The sequence below is a fragment of the Equus caballus genome, chromosome X, assembly GCF_041296265.1.
Source record: "Equus caballus isolate H_3958 breed thoroughbred chromosome X, TB-T2T, whole genome shotgun sequence".
NCBI classification, from domain to species: domain Eukaryota; kingdom Metazoa; phylum Chordata; class Mammalia; order Perissodactyla; family Equidae; genus Equus; species Equus caballus.
The window spans coordinates 67381882-67407634 of NC_091715.1; the positions used below are offsets into that span (position 1 = coordinate 67381882).

Below are 25753 nucleotides of genomic sequence, written 5' to 3' on the forward strand. Positions count from 1 at the left end.
CTCCTGAAAGAGCTGAGAACAGCTTTGGAGGCCGGAGGCCTACAGCAATTGTAAGACCCTGAGCCTTAGCAATCAGCCAAGCTGGGGGCCTCCTGACTTAACAGAAAAACTGCAGCAGGAATGTGCTATTAGACCTGACAGCTAACTATGCTGGGGCCCCCCCATACTCGATAAAATAACTGTAGGAACCATAGCAGCTGAACAGTTGAGATCATTACAACTAGTCAGCCAGGGGGACAGTTTAGCCTGCCTGTATACCTGCAGCAAGAGCAACCCTGCCACAACAGAAGGACACACAGAGCCCACATAAGGGATGCTCCTGGAACATTTGGAATTGGTGACAAGAGAGAAGCACACTGCTGGGCCTCATAAGTCATCTCATACATAAGGCCACTTCTCCAAGATTGGAAACACAGGTGATCTACCTAAAACACAGATATAAGGACAGAGAAAGCTGCAAAATGAGGAGACAAAGGAATACATTCCAAATGAGGGAACAGGATAAATCCTCAGAAAAAGAACTAAACACAACAGAGATAAACAATCTACCACATAAACAGTACAAAGTAATAGTCATAAGGATGCTTACTAATCTTGGGAGAAGAATGGATGAATTCAGTGAGAACCTCAACAAAGAATTGGAAAATATAAAAAAGAACCAATAGAGAAATGAAGAAAATAATAACGGAAATGAAAAATTCACTAGAGGGGCTCAATAGCAGAGTAGATGATACAAAAGAACAGATCAGTGAGGTGGACAAAAGACTAGAGGAAATCACACAAGCTGAACAGATAAAAGAAAGAAGAATTAAAAACGAGGACAGGAGTGACATCAGCATTGTGGCACAATGAGCTCGCCCAGGACTCTCTCCCCTCCAACATACAACAAAAAGGAGCAACCACATTCCAACAAAAAATATCCTAATACCACAGGAATCCTCAGAGACCCACAGCAGCCAAACGACAGAGGGAGGAAAGGCTGGAGCCCCCCTTGGAGGAGCTGGAACGGGGTAAGACAGAACTTGGCTCCCTCCCATAAAGACTGGGATCGACACTTGGGAAGCTCTGTGAAGGGAGGAGTGGGGGAGAAGCCATGCATCCAGGGGATCGTCCAGCCCAGACAGAAGCCCTATAATGGGGGGAAAGCTTTCAGGTGGGAGGACCCCATCAAGCCAAGGCCCCAGGAAAACAGAGAGTGAGACCTGATCAGGGAACCTGGGTCTGCATGCAAGAGAAAGTGCCCCCCCCACCAACCCACACTATGTGGGGCCCATCTCAGCTGAAGGTGGAGAGTGCAGAATATGTGGCTATCGACCCCCATCTAGTGGTGACAGGCTGTAACTGTAAGCAAATAATAGCACTATGTGCAAAAACCCTTCCTCTACAATCCAGCAATTTATAACAGATCCAGAAAAGAAGGAAAACAATAAATGCACAGAATTATGTCCTGGGGACTTGGAAACAGGTAAACTAAATGACAATGAATTCAGAATAGCTATCATCAAAAAACTCAATGAGGTAAAGGGAAATATAGAGAGGAGTCACCAAGTTCTGGAGTTGCGTCACAAAAGATATTTAAACTATAAATAAGAATCAATCAGAAATACGAGAGGTGAAAAATACAATGGATCAGATAAAACAGAATACAGATTCCCTGAATGCCCATGTGGAAACCATAGAGGAGCATATTAGCATACTCGAAGATAGGTTGAATGGCTCCAGACAGAGGAAGAAAGAGAACTAAGACTAAAAGGAAATGGAGAATATTTCCGAGAAATAGCCAACTCAATGGAAAAAATGCAACTTCAGAATTATCCGGGGCCGGCTCCGTGGCAGAGTGGTTAAGTTCACGCATTCCGCTGTGGCGGCCCAGGGTTCGGATCCTGGGTGCAGACATGGCACCGCTCATCAGGCCACGTTGAGGTGCCGTGCCATATCCCACAACTAGAAGGACCTGCAACGAAGACATACAACTGTGTACGGGGGTGGGGGAGTTTGGGAAAATAAAGCAGAAAAAGAAAAAAAGATTGGCAACATTTGTTAGCCCAGGTGCCAATCTTTAACAACAACAACAAAAAAGAATTATCGGTATTCCCAAGGGCGAGGAAAACTGAGCAGAAAGCACGCTCAAAGAAATAACAGCAGAGAACTTCCCAAATCTAGGGAATGAGAGAGAAATATGTGAGGAGGAACTTTCAGATCTCCTAGATTTCTCAATGTAAAAAGACATACTGCAAGGCATAAAGTAGTAAAAGTGGCAAAAATGAATGACAAAGAAAGAATACTCAGCAGCAAGGCAGAAAAAAATAACCTACAAAGGAACTCCTATCCGACTATCAGCGGATTTCTCTGCAGAAACCTTACAAGCTAGGAGAGACTGGAATGACATATTCAAAACTTTAAAGGAAAAAATCTTCAGCCAAGAATACTCTACCTAGCAAAAATATCCTTCAGATATGAGGGAGAAATTAAATCTTTCCCAGACAAACAAAAGCTGAGGGACTGTGTAGCCACGGGACCTCCCCTAGAAGAAATCCTCAAAAAGCCCTCATACCTGAAAAAAGAAAAAAAGGGAGAAAGGGGTAACAAAACCCAGAGTAAGGAGACAAATAGATAGAATCAGAATAGGATAGCAAATGCTCAACTATAGCATTAGGGTAAAGGGAAAGAAATCACCAAAAACAAAGACAATCTTGTCACTCTAACCACAGACTGACAACACAAGTTGGAATAAGAGATGAACATAAGAACTTAGGAGGGGAGGAGGAAAGGGACTGAATCAGATTAGGCTAAGGAAATGAGGCCACCAGAAAATGGACCACGTTATGCACGAGATTCTGAATACAAACTTCAAGGAAGCCACCAAACTGAAAAAGAGAACAGAGACACGAAACATAAATACGGAAAAAGCTAAGAAACCCAGCATAATACTCCAAGCTAATAGCAAACAAAAGAAAGCAGTTGTCGCAATACTTATACCAGACAAAGCAGATTTCCAGATAAGGCAGGTAAAGAGAGACATAGAGGGCCAATATATAATGATCAAAGGGACACTTCATCAAGAAGAAATAATGCTTATAAATATCTATGCACCCAACAGAGGAGCACCAAAGTTCATAAAGCAACTATAAACAAACCTAAAAGAAGATATCAAAAATAACATAACAGTAGTAGGGGACCTCAACACCCCACTGACATCAACGGACAGATCATCCAGACAGAAAATCAACATGGAAACAGTGGAGCTAAACGAAAAGCTAAACAATTGGACTTATACACAAATATGGAACACCTTATTCAGAAACAGCAGAATACACATTCTTCTCAAGTGCGCAAAGAACATTCTCAAGGACAGACCATATGTTGGGAAACAAGGCAAGCCTCTACAAATTTTTAAAAATTGAAATAATAACAAACATCATCTCTGATCACAATGCTATAAAGCCAGAAATTAATTACAAGAAAAAAGCTGAGAAAGGCACAAGGATGTGGGGACTAAACAATATGCTATTGAACAAGCAATGGATCATTGAAGAAATTAAAGAAGAAATACAAAAATACCTGGAGACAAATGAAAATGATAACATGCCATACCAATTCATATGGATACAGCAAAAGCTGTATTAAGAGGGAAATTCATTGCAATACAGACACATCTTACAAGCAAGAAAAATCCCAAATAAGCAATCTCAAACTACACCTGAGTTAGAGAAAGAAGAACAAACAAAGCCCAAAGTCAGCAGAAGGAGAGAAATAATAAAAATCAGAGCAGAAATAAATGCTTTTGAAACAAAAAAGGCAGTAGAAAGGGTCAACGAAACAAAGAGGTGGTTCTTTGAGAAGATAAATAAAATTGACAAACCCCTAGCCAGTCTTACAAAGAAGAAAAGAGAGAAAGCTCAAATAAACCAAATCAGAAATGAAAAAGGAGAAATAACAACAGACTCTGCAGAAATACAATGGATTATAAGAGAATACTATGAAAAACCATATGCCAACAAAATGGATAACCTAGAGGAAATGGATAAACTCTTGGACTCCTACAATCTCCCAAAACTTAGTCAAGAAGAAGCAGACAATTTGAACAGACCAATCACAAGGAAAGAGATTGAAACAGCAATCAAAAGCATCCCAAAGAATAAAACCCCAGGACCAGATGGCTTTCCTGGGGAATTCTACCAAACATTCAGAGAGGATTTAATACCTATTTTTTTCAAGTTATTCCAAAAAATTAGGAAGAATGGAACACTTCCTAACACATTCTATGAGGCCAACGTCACGCTGATATCAAACCCTGACAAAGACAGCACAAAAAAGGAGAACTACAGGACAATATCACTGATGAACATAGATGCAAAAATTCTCAACAAAACTTTGGCAACCCGAATTCAGCAATTCATCAAAAGGATCATACATCGTGATCAAGTGGGATTCATACCAGGGACACAAGGATGTTTCAACATCTGCAAATCAATCAACGTGATATACCACATGAACAAATTGAGGAAAAAAGACCACATGACCATCTCAATAGATGCAGAGAAAGCATTTGACAAGATCCAACAGCCATTTATGATAAAAACTCTGAACAAAATGGGGGATAGAAGGAAACTACCTCAACGTAAGAAAGGCCATATATGACAGACCCACAGCCAACATCATACTCAATGGGCAAAAACTGAGTGCCATCCCCCTCAAAACAGGAAAGAGACAAAGAGGCCCTCTATCACCACTCTTATTTAACATAGTACTGGAGGTTTTGGCCAGAGAAATTTGGCAGGAAAAAGGAATAAAAGGAATCCAAATAAGGAGGGAAGAAGTGAAACTCTGTTTGCAGGTGACACGCTCTTATATATAGAAAACCCCAAAGAATCCATTCAGAAACTTTTAGAAATAATCAGCAACTGCAGCAAAGTGGCAGGGTATAAAATCAACTTACATAAATTAGTAGCATTGCTATACTCTAATAACAAACTAACAGAAAAAGAACTCAAGAACACAATACCATTCACAATCACAACAAAAAGAATAATATACCTCAGAATGAAATTAACTAAGGAAGTGAAAGGCCTATACAATGAAAATTACAAGGCTTTTCTGAAAGAAATGGATGACGACATAAAGAGATGGAAAGACATTCCATGCACATGGATTAGAAGAATAAACATAATTAAAATGCCCATTCTATCTAAAGCAATCTACAGATTCAACGCCATCCCAATCAGAATCCCAATGACATTCTTTACAGAATTAGAACAAAGAATCCTAAAATTCATATGGGGCAACAAAAGACCCAAATTGCTAAAGCAATCCTGAGAAAAAATAACAAAGCTGGAGGCATCACAATCCCTGGCTTCAAAACATCCTACAAAGGTACAGTAATCAAAACAGCATGCTACTGGTACAAAAACAGGTGCACAGATCAATGGAACAGAATTGAAAGCCCAGAAATAAAACCACACATGTGTGGACAGCTTATCTTCGACAAAGGAGCTGAGGGCACACAATGGAGAAAAGAAAGTCTCTTCAAAAAATGGTGCTGGGAAAACTGGAAAGCCACATGTAAATGAATGAAAATTGACTGTTCTTTTTCACCATTCACAAAAATAAACTCTCAATGTATCAAGGACCTAAAGGTAAGATGTGAAACCGTAAGGCTTCTAGAAGAAAATGTAGGCTGTACACTCTTTGACATCAGTATTAAAAGGATCTTTTTGGACACCATGTCTTCTCAGACAAGGGAAACAATAGAAAGAATAAACAAATGGGATTTCATCAGACTAAAGAGCTTCTTCAAGGCAAGGGGAAAACAGGATTGAAACAAAAAACAACCCACTAACTGGGGAAAAAATATTTGCAAGTCATACATCTGACAAAGGCTTAATATCCATAATATATAAAGAACTCACACAACTCAACAACAAAAAATGAAACAACCCAATCAAAACATGGGCAGGAGACATGTACAGACATTTCTCCAAAGAAGATATACGGGTGGCCAATAGGCATATGAAAAGATGTTCATCATCACTGATCATCAAGGAAATGCAAATCAAAACTACACTAACATAGCACCTTACACCCATTAGAATGACAAAAATAACCAAAACAAAAAGTAACAAATGTTGGAGAGGTTGCGTAGAAAAAGGAACGCTCATACACTGCTGGTGGGAATGCAAACTGGTGCAGCCACTATGGAAAACTGTATGGAGATTTCTCAAAAAATTAAAAATAAAAATACCATATGACCCAGCCATCCCACTACTGGGTATCTCCCCAAAGAGCTTCAAGTCAGCAATTCCAAAAGTCCCATGCACCCCAATGTTCATTGCAGCATTGTTTACAATAGCCAAGATGTGGAAGCAACCTAAGTGCCCATTAACAGATGATTGGATAAAGAAGATATGGTATATATACACAATGGAATACTACTCAGCCGTAAAAAAGAATAAAATCGTCCCATTCACAACAACATGGATGGACCTTGAGGGAATTTTGTTAAGTGTAATAAGCCAGATAGAGAAGGACAATCTCTGTATGATTCCACTCACATAAGGAATTTAAACATGTAGACAAAGAGAACAGATTAGTGGCTACCAGGGGAAAGGGGGGGTGGGGGGTGGGCACAAAGGGTGAAGGGGTGCACCTACAACACGACTGACAAGCAATAATGTACAACTGGAATTTCACAAGATTGTAAACTATCATTAAGTCAATAAAAATTAACTTGAAAAAAATCTTAAAATGATGCTTATCCTTTCACCCAATTATTCTACTTCTTGGAATCTATCCTAATGAGATAACCTGAAATGCAGATAACAATTTGCACCCCAACAGCAAAAAAGTGAACAACCTGATCAAAAAATGGGCAGAGGATACGAACAGACATTTCTCCAAAGATATACAGATGGCCAACAGGCATATGAAAAGATGCCCAACACCACTAACTATTAGGTAAATACAAATCAAAACTACAATGAGATATTATCTCATGCCCTTCAGAATGGCTATAATAAGGCAAGAAATAACAAGTATCAGAGAGTATATGGAGAAAAGGGAATTCTCATACACTGCTGGGATTGCAAACTGGGGCAGCCACTATGGAAAACAGTATGGAGATTTCTCCAGAAACTAAAAATAGAAATATAATATGACCCAGCTATTTTCCTATTGGGTATTTATCCAAAGAACTTGAAATCAATAATTCAAAAACATATGTGCACCCCTATGTTCATCACAGCATTATTCACAATATCCAAGACATGGAAGCAACCCAAGTATCCATCAACAGATGAATGGATGAAGATATGGTGTACATATATACAATGGAATACTACTCAGCCATAAAAAAGACAAAATGGTTCCATTTGTGACAACATGGATGGCCCTTGAGGGTATTATGCTAAGCGAAATAAGTTAGAGAAAGATAAATACCGTATGATTTCACTCATATATGGAAGATAAACAAAGACATTAATAAGGATAACAGATTAGTGATTACCAAGGAGAATAAGGCTGGGGGAGGGGGAGAGGTAAAGGGGCCCATATGTATGGTGATGGATAAAAACTGGACTGTTGGTGGCGAAAACGACTCAGTCTATATAGAAACTGAAATATAGTGATGGAGACCTGAAATTTATACAGTGTTGTAAGCCAATGTGACCTAAATAAAATAAAATTTAAAAATTGCAAACCAAAAAAAGAAAACATGAACGAGGACAGTCTAAGGGACCTCTGAGACAATATCAAGTGCACTAACATCCATATTATAGGTGTCCGAGAAAGACAAAGAGGCAGAGAATTTTTTGAAGAAATAATAGCTGACAATTTTCCTACCCTAAGGAAGGAAACAGAATTCCAGGTACAGGAAGCACAGAGAACACCAAAGAAGATAAACTCAAAGAGGCCCACACCAAGACACATTATAATTAAAATGTCAAGAATTAAACATAAAGAGAGAATCCTAAAAGCTGCAAGAGAAAGGCAACAAGTAACATACAAAGGAGACCCCATAAGGTGATCAGCGGCCTTCTGAGCAGAAACTTTATAGGCTAGAAGAGAGTGGCATGATATATTTAAAGAGCTGAAAGAGAAAAACCTACAGCCAAGAATACTCAACCTAGCAGGGTTATCATTCAGAATAGAAGGAGAAGTAAAGAGTCTTCCAGACAAGCAAAAACTAAAGGAATTTATCACCAAGAAACCAGCCTTACAAGAAATTCTAAAGGGACTTATTTAAGTGGAAAAGACAAGACCATAAATAGGAATAAGAAAATTATCAAAAAATCAAACAAAAAACCCAAAAAAATCAGTGGGAAAGGTAAATATGTAGTAAAGGTAGCATATCAACCACCTATGAAGCTAATATGAAGGTCAAAAGACAAAAGTACTAAAATTATCTATTTCCATGATAAGATGGTAACAGATACACATGCACAAAAAAGAGATTTAAATATGATACCAAAAACATAAAATGTGGGAGGAGGGGAGGAAAAGAATAAAGCTTTTAGCAAGAGGTCAAACTTAAGAGATCATCAACTTCATATAGATTGCTATATACATAGGTTATTATATATGAACCTCATGGTAATCACAAACCAGAAATCTATAATAAATACACAAAAAAATTAGGAGAAAGGAACCCAAACATAACACTAAAGAAACCCATCAAACCACAAGGGAAGAGAGCAAGAGAAGAAGAAAGGAACAGAGAAGAACTACTAAAACACCCAGAAAAAAAGGAACAAAATGGCAACAAGTACATACTTATCAATAGCTACTTTAAATGTCAATGGACTAAATGTTGCAATCAAAAGAAACACAGTGGCTGAATTGATAAAAAAAAACAAGACCCATATGTACACTGCATACAAGAGACACACTTCAGACCTAAAAACACTCACAAACTGAAAGTGAAGACATGGAAAATGATACTCCATGCAAAGGGCAATAAAAAGAAAGCTGGGGTAGCAATACTTATATCAGACAAAATAGACTTTAAAACAAAAACTATAACAAGAGTCAAAGAAGGGCACTACAAAATGATAAAGGGAACAATCCAATGACATAATAAAACACCTGTAAATATCTATGCACCCAACCTAAATATATAAAGCAATTATTAACAGACATAAAAGGAAAAATAGTAACACAATAATCCTAGGGGACTTTAACACTCCACTTACACAAATGGATAGATCATCCAAACAGAAGATTAACAAGGGAACACTGGCCTTAAATGACAAACTAGACCAGATGGACTTAGTTGATATATACAGAACATTCCATCCAAGAACCACAGAAGACACATTCTTTTCAAATGCACGTGGAACATTCTCCAGGATAGATCACATATTAGGCCACAAAACAAGTCTCACTAAATTTAAGAAGACTGAAATAATACCAAGCATCTTTTCTGACTACAATGGTATGAAACTACAAATCAACTACAGGAAGAAAATTGGAGAGCCACAAATATGTGGAGATTAAACAAAATGCTACTGAACGACAATTGGGTCAAGGAAGAAATCAAAGGATAAATTTCAAAAATCCCTGGAGACAAATGAAAATGAAAATATGACATGCCAAAATTTATGGTATAGAGCAAAAGCAGTCCTAAGAGGGAAGCTTATAGCAATACAGGCCTATATCAACAAACAAGAAAAATCGCAAACAAATCATCTAACAGTGCAGCTAAAGGAACTGAAGAAAAGAAGAACAAACAAAGCCCAAAGTCAATAGAAGGAAGGAAATAATAAAAATCAGAGCAGAAATAAAGGAAACAGAGATTTAAAAAATAGAAAAAATTGATGAAACGAGGAGCTGGTTCTTTGAAAAGATAAACAAAATTGACAAACCTTTAGCTAGACTTCCCAAGAAAAAAAGAAGTCTCAAATACATAAAATCAGAAATTAAAGAGAAGAAATTACAACGGACACCTCAGAAATACAAAAGATTATAAGAGAATACTATGAAAAGCTATACATCAGAGAATTGGATAATCTACAAGAAATGGATAAATTCTTAGAATCAGGGGCTGTCCCTGTGGCCGAGTGGTTAAGTTCGCACACTCTGCCTTGGTGGCCCAAGGTTGCGCCAGTTTGGATCCTGGGCACGGACATGGCACCATTCATCAGGCCATGCTGAAGCGACATCCCACATGCCACAACTAGAAGGACCCACAATTTAAAAAAATATACAACTATGTACCGGGGGGCTTTGGGGAGAAAATAAAAACGTTTAAAAAAAATTCTTAGAATCATACAACCTTCCAAAACTGAATCAAGAAGAAACAGAGAATTTGAATAGACCAATCACCTGTAAGGAGATTGAAACAGTAATCAAAAACCCCCAAAAAATAAAAGCCCAGGCCCAGACGGCTTCCATGGTGAATTCTACCAAACATGCAAAGAATACTTAATACCTATCCTTTTCAAACTCTTCCAAAAAATTGAAGAAGAGCGGATGCCTCCTAACTCATTCTACAAGGCCAACATTACCCTGACACCAAAACCAGAAAAGGACAACACAAAAAAAGAAAATTACAGGCCAACATTACTGAGGAACATTGATGCAAAATCTTCAACAAAATACTAGCAAATTGAATACAATACATTAAAAAGACCATACACCATGATCAAATTGGATTTATTCCAGGGATGCAGGGATGGTTCAACATCTGCAAATTAATCCATGTGATACACCACATTAACAAAATGAAGAATGAAACTCACATAATCATCTCAGTAGATGCAGAGAAAGCATTTGACAAGATATAGCATCCATTTACGATAAAAACTCTGAATAAAATGGGTATAGAAGAAAAGTACCTCAACATAATAAAGGTCATATATGACAAACCCACAGCTAACATCATATTCAATGGTGAAAAACTGAAAACTATCCCATCAAGAACAGGAAGAAAACAAGGACGCCCACTCTCACTACTCTTACTCAATATAGTACTGGAAGTTTTGGCCAGAGCAATTAGGCCAGAAAAAGACATAAGAGGTGTCAAAATTGGAAAGGAAGAAGTGAAACACTTGCTGTTTGCAGATGACATGATTCTATATATAGAAAACCCTAAAGAATACATCATAAAACTATTAGAAATAATCAACAACTACAGCAAAGTTGCAGGGTACAAAATCAACTTACAACAATCAGTTGCAAATCTATACTGTAATAACAAACTAGTACAAAGAGAACTCAAGAATACAATCCCATTTATAATTGCAACAAAAAGAATACAATATCTAGGAATAAATTTAACCAAGGAGGTGAAAAACCTACACACTGAAAACTATAAGACATTATCAAAAGAAATCAAAGATGACATAGAGAAATAGAAAGATATTCCATGCACATGGATTGGAAAAACAAACATACTTAAAATGTCCATATTACCTAAAGCAATCTACAGATTCAATGCAATGTCAATCAGAATCCCAGCAACACTATTCACAGAAATAGAACAAAGAATCCTAAAATTTGGGGGCCAGCCCCGTGACCAAGTGGCTAAGTTTGCACACTCTGCTTCAGTGGCCTTGGGTTCGTCAGTTCGCATCCTGGGCGTGCACCTACACACTGCTTCATCAAGCATGCAGTGTGTAGGTGGCATCCCACACAGAAGATCTAGAATGACCTACAACTAGGATACACAACTATCTACTGGGGCTTTGGGGCGGGGAAAAAAAAGAGGAAAGATTGGCAATGAATGTTAGTTCAGGGAAAATCTTCCTAACCAAAAAGCATACTGAAAAAGAAAGAATCCTAAAATTTACATGGAACAAAAGACCCCAAATAGTTAAAGCAATCATGAGAAAAAAGAACAAAGCTGGAGGCATCAAAATCCCTGACTTCAAAACATACTGCAAAGCTCTAGTAATCAAAACAGCATGGTACTCACAGAAAAACAGCCAGAATCGAGAGCTTAGAAATAAACCCACACATCTATGAACAGCTAATTTTTGACAAGAGAGCCAAGAACATAAAATGGAGAAAGGAAAGTATCTTCAGTAAATGGTGTTGGGAAGACTGGATAGTCACATGCAAAAGAATGCAAGTAAACCATTATCTTATGCCATACAGAAAAACTAACTCAAAATGGATTAAAGACTTGAAGGTAAGATGTGAAACCATAAAACTCTTAGAATAAAATATACATAGTACACTCAGTACGACATCAGTCGTAGCAGTATCTTTTTGAATACCATTTCTACTCAGGCAAGGGGAACAAAAGAAAAAATAAACAAATGGGACTACATCAGACTAAACAGCCTCTGCAAGGCAAAGGAAACCAGGAACAAAACAAAAAGACAATCCACAAACTGGGAGAAAATATTTGCATACCATATATCTGACAAGGGGTTAATCTCCAAAATATATAAAGAACTCACACAACTCAACAACAAAAAACAAACAACTCAATTAAAATGGGCAAAAGACCTGAACAGACATTTTCCAAAGAAGATATACAGATTGCCAACAGGCACATGAAAAGATGTTCAACATCACTAATTATTAGGGAAATGTAAAGCAAAACTACAATGAGATATCACCTCACACCAGTCAGAATGGCTATAATTAAAAACAAATAAGTGTTGGAGAGGATGTGGAGAAAAGCTAACTCTCACACACTGTTGGTAGGAGTACAAACAGGTGCAGTCACTATGGAAAACAGTATGGAGATTCCTCAGAAAATTAAGAATAGAACTACCATACAGTCTAGCTATTCCACTGCTGGGTATTTCTCCAAAGAACATGAAAACATGAATATGTAAAGATAAATGCACCCCTATGTTCATTGCAGCATTATTCACAATAGCCAAGACTTGGGAGCAACCTAGGTGCCCATCAAGGGACGAAGGGATACAGAAGATGTGGTATATATACACAATGGAATACTATTCAGCCATAAGAATTGATGAAATCCGGCCATTTGTGACAACATGGATGGACCTTGAAGGTATTATGCTAAGCAAAATGAGTCAGAGAGAGAAAGTCAAATACCGTATTATTTCACTCATGAAGAGAAGATAAACACAACAACAAACAAATACACAGAGACAGAGATTGGATTGGTGGTTACCAGAGGGGAAGGGAGGAGGGAGGAGGGCCAAGAGTGATTCACACATGTGTATGTTGATGGATGGTAATTAGTCTTTGCATGACGAACATGATGTAATCTACAAAGAAATCAAAATATAACGATGTACACCTGAAATTTATATAATGTTCTAAACCAATGTTACCTCAATAAAAAAAAAATAGACAAAGGACTTTAAAAACATTTCTCCAAAGAAGATATAGAAATGGCCAATAAGTACATGCAAAGATGCTCAATGTCATTAGTTATCAGGGAAATACAAACCAAAAGCATAATGAGAAACCACATCATACCTACTATGATGGCTATAATAATTTAAAAAAACAGAAAATAAAAAGTGTTGGTGAGGATGTAGAGAAACTGGAACACTCATACATTGCTGGTGGGAATATAAAATGGTGCAGCCACAATGGAAAACAGTTCGGTGGTTCTTCAAAAAGCTAAACATAGAATCACCATACCACCCACCAATTCTGGTCCTATAGATCCAAAAGAACTAAAAACAGGGATTCAAATAGATACTTGTACATCAATGTTCATAGCAGCACTATTCACAGTAGCCAAAAGGAGGAAACAACCCAAGTATCTATCAAATGATGAATAGATAAACAAAATGTGGTATATACATACAATGAAATATTATTCAGTCATAGAAAGGAATACAGTTCTGATACATGCTGCAATGTGGATGAACCTGGAAAATATTAATGCTAAATGAAATAAGCCAGACACAAAAGGATAAATATTCTATGATTCCACTTATATAGAATATCTAGAACAGGCAAATTCATAGACAGAAAGTAGATTAGAAGATTACCAGGGGCTATAGGGAGGGGGCAATAGGGAGTTATTGTGCAATGAGTATAGAGTTTTTATTTGGAGTGATGAAACATTTTGGAAATTGATAATGGTGAGGGTTGTACAACATTTTGAATGTACTTAATGCCAATGAATTGTACACTTAAACATGGTTAAAATGGCAAATTTTATGTTACATATATTTTACCACAGTAAAATTTCTTATAATAGAATATCAACTAATAAAAATGAAAAGAAGGATGGAATTGGAAAAATAGCCAGTTGTCAACCATCATAGTACTAATTTAGGCAAGAAATACCAACAGATGGTGAAAGTGGGATGAGAAATTAGATTTTACATAGTCTCAAAGTATCACCCCATGAAATACCTATGAATAACAAAGGGAAAAATATATATGTTTACAGTGGAGAAACCTAAAAGACACCATTTTAATCAAGAGATCAAAGTTAGCACCACCAATAATAGAAAAATCAATCCTGCATGCCACCCAATAGGAAGTCATGAGGAGAACATAGAATCACTTCTGTGATTTTCTGGCCCCAAATTCATAACCTGGTCTAATCATGAGGAAACTCTAAACAAAACCAAATTAAGGGTGGAGGAACTGGGGAGACGTTGTTTGAGAGTACAAATTTGCAACTAGCAGATAAATAAGTTCTGAGGAGCTAATGCGCAACATAGTGATTATAGTCAACAATACTGTATTATAAATTCCAAAATTGCTTGGAAACTAGATCTTAACTGCTCTCAACACAAAAAAGAAATGATAACTATGTGACATGATAACTATATGACACGATAAAGGTGTTAGCTAACGCTACTGTAATAATCATATTGCAATATATAAATGTATCAAACCAACACGATACATCTCAAAATTACACAATGTTATATGTCAATTACATCTCAATGAAATTTTTTTAATTTAAAAAAACCAAATTATCATGTTCTACAAAATGACTGGCCTATAATCTTGAAAATTGCCAAGGTCATGAAAGTCAAGGCAACAGTAAGGAAGTGTTCCAGATTGAAAGAGACTAGAGAGTAGGTGCAGTCCTAGATCTTGAATGCATTTTGCATAAAGAATAGTATTGAGAAACTTGAACGGGGTCTCTGGGCAAAGGGTATACAGGAGTTCTTTGTCCTACTCTAGTAATATTTCTGTAAATATGAAACTGCTTGAAAAAATTTTAAAGTCTAGAAGAGTCCCTAGCATATAATTGGCAATATAAATATTTACCAAATTAAGCTCTACATGATAACACAGAATTTGGGGGGAAAGCAAGACCAATCTCACAAGTAGGCACAACTTATGGAGCCCTGGGAACATTCTCCCTAACATCCAAATATATCTTTGTTATGAATTCCCTCTGTGATAGTAAAGACTGAAGTAGGCACAGACACTGAAACAGGGGAGAAGGAATGGAAAAGGGAGGGACATAGGGTGGAAAAATAAAGAATTTTTTTTAACTGGAATTTTGATGAGATCCAGTGGGGGAAGAAGGCTTTATTTATCCTATCAAATCTCTCACACCTCCAAATCCCAACAGAGAAAAATACTATGGCAGTGATATGATTAACTGCTGTCAACTTTGTCAGCAGGAAAATAAACTCATTTTTGCTTTCTTTTGTCACATAGCATGAAATATGGAGGAGATATATCAAAATGGTTTAACAATAAAAAGGAAAGCAAAGAAATTTTAAGAGCTCACCCTTTCTAGTAAAAAACAAAGGAAGCAAAGTATTTCAAAGATCAGCTAAGTAAGATTTCAAAGATCAAATACAGTCTCTAAAGGGTTGCATGAAGTAGTAATGATTCTTTTTAGAACTTGATACAGCATATTTTCAAACTCTTGAAGAATAAATGCAGAGACTTTGCTCACCTTTTTGGGGACCCTCATCAACACATCTTTACAGCGCAGTACACATGCAGACGCTCTTTGAAAATCCCCTTGAGCAACTGCCTGGGAAAGTGAAAAAAAAGTCAATAATTGGTTAAAATGAAATAATAAGCTATTTGTCTATAAGTAAATTTTAAAATATTTTTAACTGGTATTAAAAAACCTTAATTTGTTTTCCAAACATTTTAGCAACACTAGTTGGTCTAGCTAAACATAATAGCCAGCTCAAAACACAGAGAAATAAATGGTATCTTGGGTAACACAGAGTTGATACCAAATAACTGGGAGTCACTTTTTCTGGAAATGCTGAAACTGGTGTACAATCATATAATGCCACATCAAATAGACGTTTCCTTAGCTTGAATAGCTCTTGTACTTACCTCCACATTAGAGAAAATTTTTTATGTTAAAGAGCAGTCTTTTGTCCTAAAACAGGCTCACAATAACCTCACAGTCTGAAGTGCTCTGAACATCTGCTGTGAAAGGCAGCTTAGTGCAATCCCATCTTGGAGCCAGAAGAGCCACTCTGATATTTATTATGTATAACCTGGAACCTTACGCTCTCATGGCTTCAGTTTCCTCATGTATAAAATGAGGACACTGTAGTATATTACCTCTAAGATTCCCTTCAGCTCTATCATTCTATGACTGAACACCCTCATATGAACAAAAACATCAATCACACATTACTTGGGCACTTGTAGAAGAGGCTTGTTACAGTCATTTAAGAATTTAGATAACAAGGCATATTATAAAAAAATGGACATATACAAGAAAATAATCTTATAAAGTATTTTGTAGGGGTAACATATCCCCACATTTGCTATTTTCTTTTCTCTTCCTTATGCAGTATCAAATATTCTTGTGCTTTGGATAAGGAAAGAATTGAATAGAAAGAAGAAAAGATGAAGGATATAAGAAGCCGGCTTCTCTTTAGTTTTCTCCTCTATCTATCTGCTGAATATTAAACTAGACATGTTGCTGAACAGATACCTTCTTTTAAGGCTTTAATGCTAGATTTTGTAAAAGGGGAAAATAAATTGTAAACATAAGAGCCTCAATAAGCCAAATCACAAATTATCTGTAGAGATTACAAAATAATATTCCCACCTATACGAATAAGTGTTTCATGAATACTTGCTGATTGATTCATTATTCAAGGTGGAGAAAATCTTATTATAAAAGAGAAATGCTGAGTGACAAACCCCATAGCAGAAAATGATGATTTCTTTCTTATGACATACAAAACAATATAAGCCTTTAATATGCTCAAAGAATCTATAAAGCATCAATCATTAATCAGATTTTATCTTAGAGGAAATCATAACTCCAATAATTCCAGCTAGTTTTGAAAATGTATTCATCTTTTGGGGCCAGGAGTCAATATTTCAAACCCAAAGGACACAGAACTCAAGTAAAAGAAGTCTTAAAGAAGAGGCAGCATGATGTAGTGCTGTAGCAATGTTTGGTGAGCATCAAACTCACCTGTGGAGCTTTTTGAAAAACACATGCCCAGGTCCCACCACTTGGAGATTCTGATTCATTAGGTTTTGGATGATGCCCAGTCTATACTGATGAGGTGAAAAGACTATGGGCTTTGGATTCCCAGCTTTTCCATTTCTTTGCTCAGTGAACTTAGGCAAGTCACAACCTCTTTGAGCCTCAATTTCCTTAATTGTAAAACAGGGATAGTAATGTCTACCACATGGAATTGACCTTATAAGAATCAAATGAGATCACAAGATGTGAAGGCATTTTGCAAACTGTAAGGAAATATACAAAAGTGTGAACAATTTTAGCAGTCAAAACTACCATCAGGAGGAGGTCAGCGACATGGTGGACTGAGCTCACCTGGGACTCTCTCCCCTCCAAACTACAACCGAATTCCAACCAAAAAATCCTAATAACACAGAGATCATCATAGACACACAGCAGCCAAATGACGGAGGACAGAGAGGCTGGAGCCGCCCTCGGAGGAACTAGAACAGGGTAAGAGAGAACTTCACTCCCTCCCCTACAGACTGGGATCACTGCCACCGGGGAGGTGCCATGCATCTGCAAGATCGTCCAGGATGCCCACCACCAGTGCACTGGAAACCCTCTAATGGGGTAAAGCTTTCGCATGGGGAGACCCCATCAAGGCAGGGCCTCAGGAAACCAGAGAGCCAGAGCTGCTCGGAATCCAGGTCTGCACGCAAGAGAAAGTGCCCCTCCTCCTCCCACCCATGCTGTGCAGTCGCCATCGCAGCTGAAGGTGGAGGGCTCAGAATGCACAGTTCTCGACCCCCATCTAGTGGCGACAGGCTGTAACTGCAAGCAAATAATAACATGCGCAAAACTGCTCCTCTACCATCCAGCAATTTGTAAAATCTCCAGACCAAAAAGAAAACAATAAAAACACAGAATTATGTCCTGAGGACTTAGAAATAGGTAAACTAAGTGACAATGAATTCAGAGAAGCTATCATCAAAAAATTCAATGAGGTAAAGGTAAATATAGAGAAACAAGTCAACGAGTTCTGGAGTTACTTCACAAAACAGATTGAAACTATAAAGAAGAATCAATCAGAAATATTAGAGATTAAAAACACAATGGATCAGATAAAACAGAATATGGATTCCCGGAATGCATGTGTAGACACCATAGAGGAGCAAATTAGCATAATCGAAGGTAGACAGGCTGAATGGCTCCAGACAGAGGAAGAAAGAGAAGTAAGAATTTAAAAAACTGAAGAAAATCTCCGAGAAATAGCCGACTCAATGAGAAAATCCAACTTAAGAATTATCGGTATTCCCAAGGGCGAGGAAAAGCAAAATGGAGCAGAAAGTGTGCTCAAAGAAATAATAGAAGAGAACTTCCCACATCTAGGGATTGATGGAGAAATGTGTGTGGAGGAAGCTTTCAGATCTCCTAGATTTCTCAATGGAAAAAGACCTACTACAAGGCATATAGTAGTAAAAATGGCAAAAATGAATGCCAAAGAAAGAATACTCAGGGCAGCAAGGCAGAAGAAAATAACCTACAAAGGAACCCCTATCAGACTTTCAGTGGATTTCTCTACAGAAACCTTGCAAGCTAGGAGAGATTGGAATGACATATTCAAAACTTTAAAGGATAAAAATCTTCAGCCAAGAATACTCTATCCAGCAAAAATATCCTTCAGATATGAGGGAGAAATTAAATCTTTCCCAGACAAACAAAAGCTGAGGGACTTTGCAGCCAAAAGACCTACACTACAAGAAATCCTCAAGAAGGCTCTCATACCCAAAAAAAGAAAAAAAGGGAGAATGGGGTCACAAAACACAGGGTAGGGAGACAAATAGAATCAGAATAGGATAGCAAATATTCAACTACAGCATTACGATAAAGGCAAGGAAATCACCAAAGCAAAGACAATCTTATCACTCTAACCACAAAGTCACAACACAAGTTGGAATAAGAGATGAAAATAATAATTGAGGAAGGGAGGAGGAAAGGGATTGAATCAGTCTAGGCTAAGGAAGTAAGAGACCACCAGAAAATGGACTATGTTATACACAAGATTCTGAATACAAACTTCAGGGTAGCCACCAAACTGAAAAACAGAACAGAGACACGAAACATAAATAAGGAAAAAGCTAAGAAACCCAGCATAAGAAATTGCAGGAGTCAATGAGTAGGCTAATACACACAGGACGAGAAACAAAGGTAACGGAGGAAAACCAGATAACGAGAGACAGAATGACACCATTAAGCCCTCATGCATCAATACTCACCCTCAAGGTAAACGGATTGAACTCTCCAATAAAAAGACACAGAGTGGCAAGATGGATTAAACAGCAAGATCCAACAATTTCTTGCCTCCAGGAAAAACACCTCAGCCCCAAGGACAAACACAGGCTCATAGTGAAGGGGTGGAAGACAATACTCCAAGCTAATAGCAAACAAAAGAAAGCAGTTGTCGCAATACTTATACCAGACAAAGCAGATTTCCAGATAAGGCAGGTAAAGAGAGACATAGAGGGCCAATATATAATGATCAAAGGGACACTTCATCAAGAAGAAATAATGCTTATAAATATCTATGCACCCAACAGAGGAGCACCAAAGTTCATAAAGCAACTATAAACAAACCTAAAAGAAGATATCAAAAATAACACAACAATAGTAGTAGTGGACCTCAGCACGCCACTCACATCAACGGACAGATCATCCAGACAGAAAATCAACAAGGAAACACTGTAGCTAAACGAAAAGCTAAAACAATTGGACTTAATAGACATATATAGAACACTTCATCCAAAAACAGCAGAATACAGATTCTTCTCAAGTGCACATGGAACATTCTCAAGGATAGACCATATGTTGGGAAACAAGGCAAGCCTCTACAAATTTTTAAAAATTGAAATAATAACAAACATCATCTCTGATCACAATGCTATAAAGCCAGAAATTAATTACAAGAAAAAAGCTGAGAAAGGCACAAGGATGTGGGGACTAAACAATATGCTATTGAACAAGCAATGGATCATTGAAGAAATTAAAGAAGAAATACAAAAATACCTGGAGACAAATGAAAATGATAACATGCCATACCAATTCATATGGATACAGCAAAAGCTGTATTAAGAGGGAAATTCATTGCAATACAGACACATCTTACAAGCAAGAAAAATCCCAAATAAGCAATCTCAAACTACACCTGAGTTAGAGAAAGAAGAACAAACAAAGCCCAAAGTCAGCAGAAGGAGAGAAATAATAAAAATCAGAGCAGAAATAAATGCTTTTGAAACAAAAAAGGCAGTAGAAAGGGTCAACGAAACAAAGAGGTGGTTCTTTGAGAAGATAAATAAAATTGACAAACCCCTAGCCAGTCTTACAAAGAAGAAAAGAGAGAAAGCTCAAATAAACCAAATCAGAAATGAAAAAGGAGAAATAACAACAGACTCTGCAGAAATACAATGGATTATAAGAGAATACTACGAAAAACCATATGCCAACAAAATGGATAACCTAGAGGAAATGGATAAACTCTTGGACTCCTACAATCTCCCAAAACTTAGTCAAGAAGAAGCAGACAATTTGAACAGACCAATCACAAGGAAAGAGATTGAAACAGCAATCAAAAGCATCCCAAAGAATAAAACCCCAGGACCAGATGGCTTTCCTGGGGAATTCTACCAAACATTCAGAGAGGATTTAATACCTATTTTTTTCAAGTTATTCCAAAAAATTAGGAAGAATGGAACACTTCCTAACGCATTCTATGAGGCCAACGTCATGCTGATACCAAACCCTGACAAAGACAGCACAAAAAAGGAGAACTACAGGACAATATCACTGATGAACATAGATGCAAAAATTCTCAACAAAACTTTGGCAACCCGAATTCAGCAATTCATCAAAAGGATCATACATCATGATCAAGTGGGATTCATACCAGGGACACAAGGATGGTTCAACATCTGCAAATCAATCAACGTGATATACCACATGAACAAATTGAGGAAAAAAGACCACATGACCATCTCAATAGATGCAGAGAAAGCATTTGACAAGATCCAACAGCCATTTATGATAAAAACTCTGAACAAAATGGGGGATAGAAGGAAACCACCTCAACATAATAAAGGCCATATATGACAGACCCACAGCCAACATCATACTCAATGGGCAAAAACTGAGTGCCATCCCCCTCAAAACAGGAACGAGACAAAGAGGCCCTCTATCACCACTCTTATTTAACATAGTACTGGAGGTTTTGGCCAGAGAAATTAGGCAGGAAAAAGGAATAAAAGGAATCCAAATAGGGAGGGAAGAAGTGAAACTCTCACTGTTTGCAGACGACACGATCTTATATATAGAAAACCCCAAAGAATCCATTCAGAAACTTTTAGAAATAATCAGCAACTGCAGCAAAGTGGCAGGGTATAAAATCAACTTACATAAATTAGTAGCATTGCTATACTCTAATAACAAACTAACAGAAAAAGAACTCAAGAACACAATACCATTCACAATCGCAACAAAAAGAATAAAACATCTCAGGGTGAGTTTAACTAAGGAAGTTAAAGACCTATACAACGAAAATTACAAGGCTTTTCTGAAAGAAATGGATGACGACATAAAGAGATGGAAAGACATTCCATGCACATGGATTGGAAGAATAAACATAGTTAAAATGCCCATTCTACCTAAAGCAATCTACAAATTCAACGTCATCCCAATCAGAATCCCAATAACATTCTTTACAGAATTAGAACAAAGAATCCTAAAATTCATATGGGGCAACAAAAGACCCCAAATTGCTAAAGCAATCCTGAGAAAAAAGAACAAAGCTGGAGGCATCACAATCCCTGGCTTCAAAGCATACTACAAAGGTACAGTAATCAAAACAGCATGCTACTGGTACAAAAACAGGTGCACAGATCAATGGAACAGAATTGAAAGCCCAGAAATAAAACCACACATCTATGGACAGCTAATCTTCGACAAAGGAGCTGAGGGCATACAATGAAGAAAAGAAAGTCTTTTCAACAAATGGTGCTGGGAAAACTGGAAAGCCACATGTAAAAGAATGAAAATTGACCATTCTTTCTCACCATTCATCAAAATAAACTCCAAATGGATCAAAAACCTAAAGGTGAGACCTGAAACCATAAGGCTTCTAGAAGAAAATGTAGGCTGTACACTCTTTAACATCAGTATTAAAAGGATCTTTTCGAACACCATGTCTTCTCAGACAAGGGAAACAATAAAAAGAATAAACAAATGGGATTTCATCAGACTAAAGAGCTTCTTCAAGGCAAGGGAAAACAGGATTGAAACAAAAAAACAACCCACCAACTGGGAAAAAATATTTGCAAGTCATACATCCAACAAAGACTTAATATCCATAATATATAAAGAACCAACACAACTCAACAACAAAAAATCAAACAACCCAATCAAAACATAGGCAGGAGACATGAACAGACATTTCTCCAAAGAAGATATACGGATGGCCAACAGGCACATGCAAAGATGTTCATCATCACTGATCATCAGGGAAATGCAAATCAAAACTACACTTAGATATCACTTTACACCCATTAGAATGACAAAAATAACTCAAACTAATAGTAACAAATGTTGGAGAGGTTGAGGAGAAAAAGGAACCCTCATACACTGCTGGTAGGAATGCAAACTGGTGTAACCACTATGGAAAACAATATGGAGATTCCCCAAAAAATTAAAAATAGAACTACCATATGACCCAGCTATCCCACTACTGGGTATCTATCCAAAGATCTTCAAGTCAGCAATTCCAAAAGTCCCATGCACCCCAATGTTCATTGCAGCATTACTTACAGTAAGCAAGACATGGAAGCAACCTAAGTGCCCATCAACAGATGATTGGATAAAGAAGATTTGGTGTATATATATATATATATATATATATATACATACATACATACAATGGAATACTACTCAGCCGTAAAAAAGAACAAAATCTTCCCATTTGCAACAACATGGATGGACCTTGAGGGAATTATGTTAAGTGAAATAAGCCGGATAGAGAAGGACAATCACTGTATGACTACACTCATATGAGGAATTTAAAAATGTAGACAAAGAGAACAGATTAGTGGCTACCAGGGGAAAGGGGGGGTGGGGGGTGGGCACAAAGGGTGAAGGGGTGCACCTACAACACGACTGACAAACAATAATGTACAACTGAAATTTCACAAGATTGTAACCTATCATTAACTCAATGAAAATTTTTTTTAAAAAACTACCATCAGTGCCAAGAACTGTAATAAAGGAGGTTATTTGCTCTTATGTGGTACTCACTGCTGGTGAAGAGAGGAAACTTTTCTTAAATCATACCCTAGCAGATCTATAAAGTATTTTAACTTATACTGATGGATCAAGGAACTTAGGTTTGCCCTTCCTTAGAAGAGAGAAAAGCTCCAAGGCTGGATCTGAAGTACTACTCAACAGCATTGGACTATTACCATTATTCAAGAAATTAAATGCTAGACTGAACATCACCTAATACACTACTAAGTGATGATGACAACACAATCAATCCAAAGACAGTAAACTATACTGAATGGACCCACTAAAAAATTTATGCTACCTTCAACTGGACCCTCACTTCAGCTAAGCAATCAAAAATGTTACAGCTCCTAGTACCATGTCAAGCATATAGGGAATGCTCAATAAAAACTAGTTTCCTTCTTTATTGATTTCCTTAGGACATTTCCCACATAGATGTTCAAGCCCTTTTTCATATGCTTCAAGTGTTCCATAACATGCCACATCCTCCTACTATACCCCTCCCCAAAATTACTTTGCCTTCCATCTTAATTTTAAAAAACTCATGTGCTCCCTTATCCAATATCTAATTCTCTTCTGCAATTTAAAATATCTGTCTTACCCTATCTATCCATTTCCTTACCAGGAAAAATTAACAATCTTCTTAATTTTCACAGCATAGTTAGTTGCTCATCCTTTGTTTTTCTGTGGAACTTCATTCACATTTCTTTTAAAGCAATTACCCTGTTGTAATGCATCTGTTTACACATCTGTACCTCCCACAAAACTTACCTTAAGCTCCATAAGAGAGGTACCACATATTAATGTTATTGATCATTTTATCTCTAGTGCACAGAGCATTGACTTATACAGCAGGCACTAAATAAATATTTACCCCTCTATATACGCAGTTGATCAGATTAATTTCCATCTCCTTCTGGTATATCAATTAATCCCCCTCCTTTTTATCCAACTCCTCCAATCTTCTTCTCCCTGGCTTTTTATATTCTACCTATAACATGTTCATATATACTCTGTTTTGAAAATAACCTTCCTTTGACCATGCTTCTCTCAGTAGCTACAACTCAATTTTTCTTCTTCCCATTGTCAGACATCCTGACAGAATATGCTATATTAATGGTTCTCAAATTTTAGCATAAAACAGAATCATCTGGAAGTCTTGCTAAACCACGGATTGTCAGGCTCTGCCTCCAGAATTTCTGATTCACTGGCTGTGGGGTGGCATTGCATTTCTAACAGGTTCCCAGGTGATATTGATACTGCTGGTCCGGGGACGACTCTGAGAATCACAGCTCTAGACCAATCTTATACCAATAGTGCTGATTCTTTTTGGTCTCAGGAGCCCAATATCTCTTAAAAATTATTGAGGACTCAAAGAGATTTTGTCTATCCAGGTTACAGCTACCAATATTTACCATATTAGAAATGAAAACTGAAATTTTAAAAAATATTTATTCACTAAAAAATGAATGTAAATATTATATGTTAATATAAATAACATATTTTTATGAAAACTAACTATATTTTCCAAAAAATTAGCAGAAGAGTACCATTGTACCACATTTTTACAAATCTATTAATGTCTGGTTTAATAGAACACCTGGATTCTCATATCTGCTTCTGCATTATACCTATTGTAATGTTCTTTTGGTTGAAGTATATGAAGAAAATCCAGTCTCACACATATATGTAGTTGGAAAATAATCTTTCCAGACAATTGTGGATATTCTTCTTTGATACAACACCAAAATTGCAATGTGAATTCTGGAACCACACCATGGAACTTTTCATACCCTGTTCACATTAAAATCCATGGATCTATCTTATACTTTAGATCGTTTACCCATGCATGATTTTGTTACAAAATTTTGTTACAAAATCAACACAAACTGGTAATTTGGAAGACATTGGCTCACTGAGTTATGTAGATATACGAAGGTTGACACATTCCATTATAAACGTGTCAAAAAAAATCACTTTCATCCTCAGCACTCTTATTCAACACAGTATTGAAAGTTCCAGCCAGCACCATAAGGCTAGAAAAGGAAATAAAATGTATACAGATTGGAAAGGAATTAAACTGACCCTGTCTGAGGATGACACAATAGTCTATATAGACAACTC

At 37.1% G+C, this 25753-nt stretch overlaps 1 protein-coding gene across 3 annotated transcripts in view; it reads right to left on the minus strand.

The window, feature by feature from the left end:
• TEX11 (testis expressed 11) overlaps nt 1-25753 on the minus strand; it is a 363973-nt gene that overhangs the window by 290863 nt on the left and 47357 nt on the right. For all 3 annotated transcript variants that reach the window (XR_002805590.2, XM_023634526.2, XM_023634525.2), the window contains exon 8: nt 15812-15892. Coding sequence is in view for 2 of the 3 variants with exons in the window: in XM_023634526.2 (XP_023490294.2) it covers nt 15812-15892 (81 nt within the window). In the remaining variant the exon portion in view is untranslated. The remainder of the gene's footprint in view (nt 1-15811; nt 15893-25753) is intronic.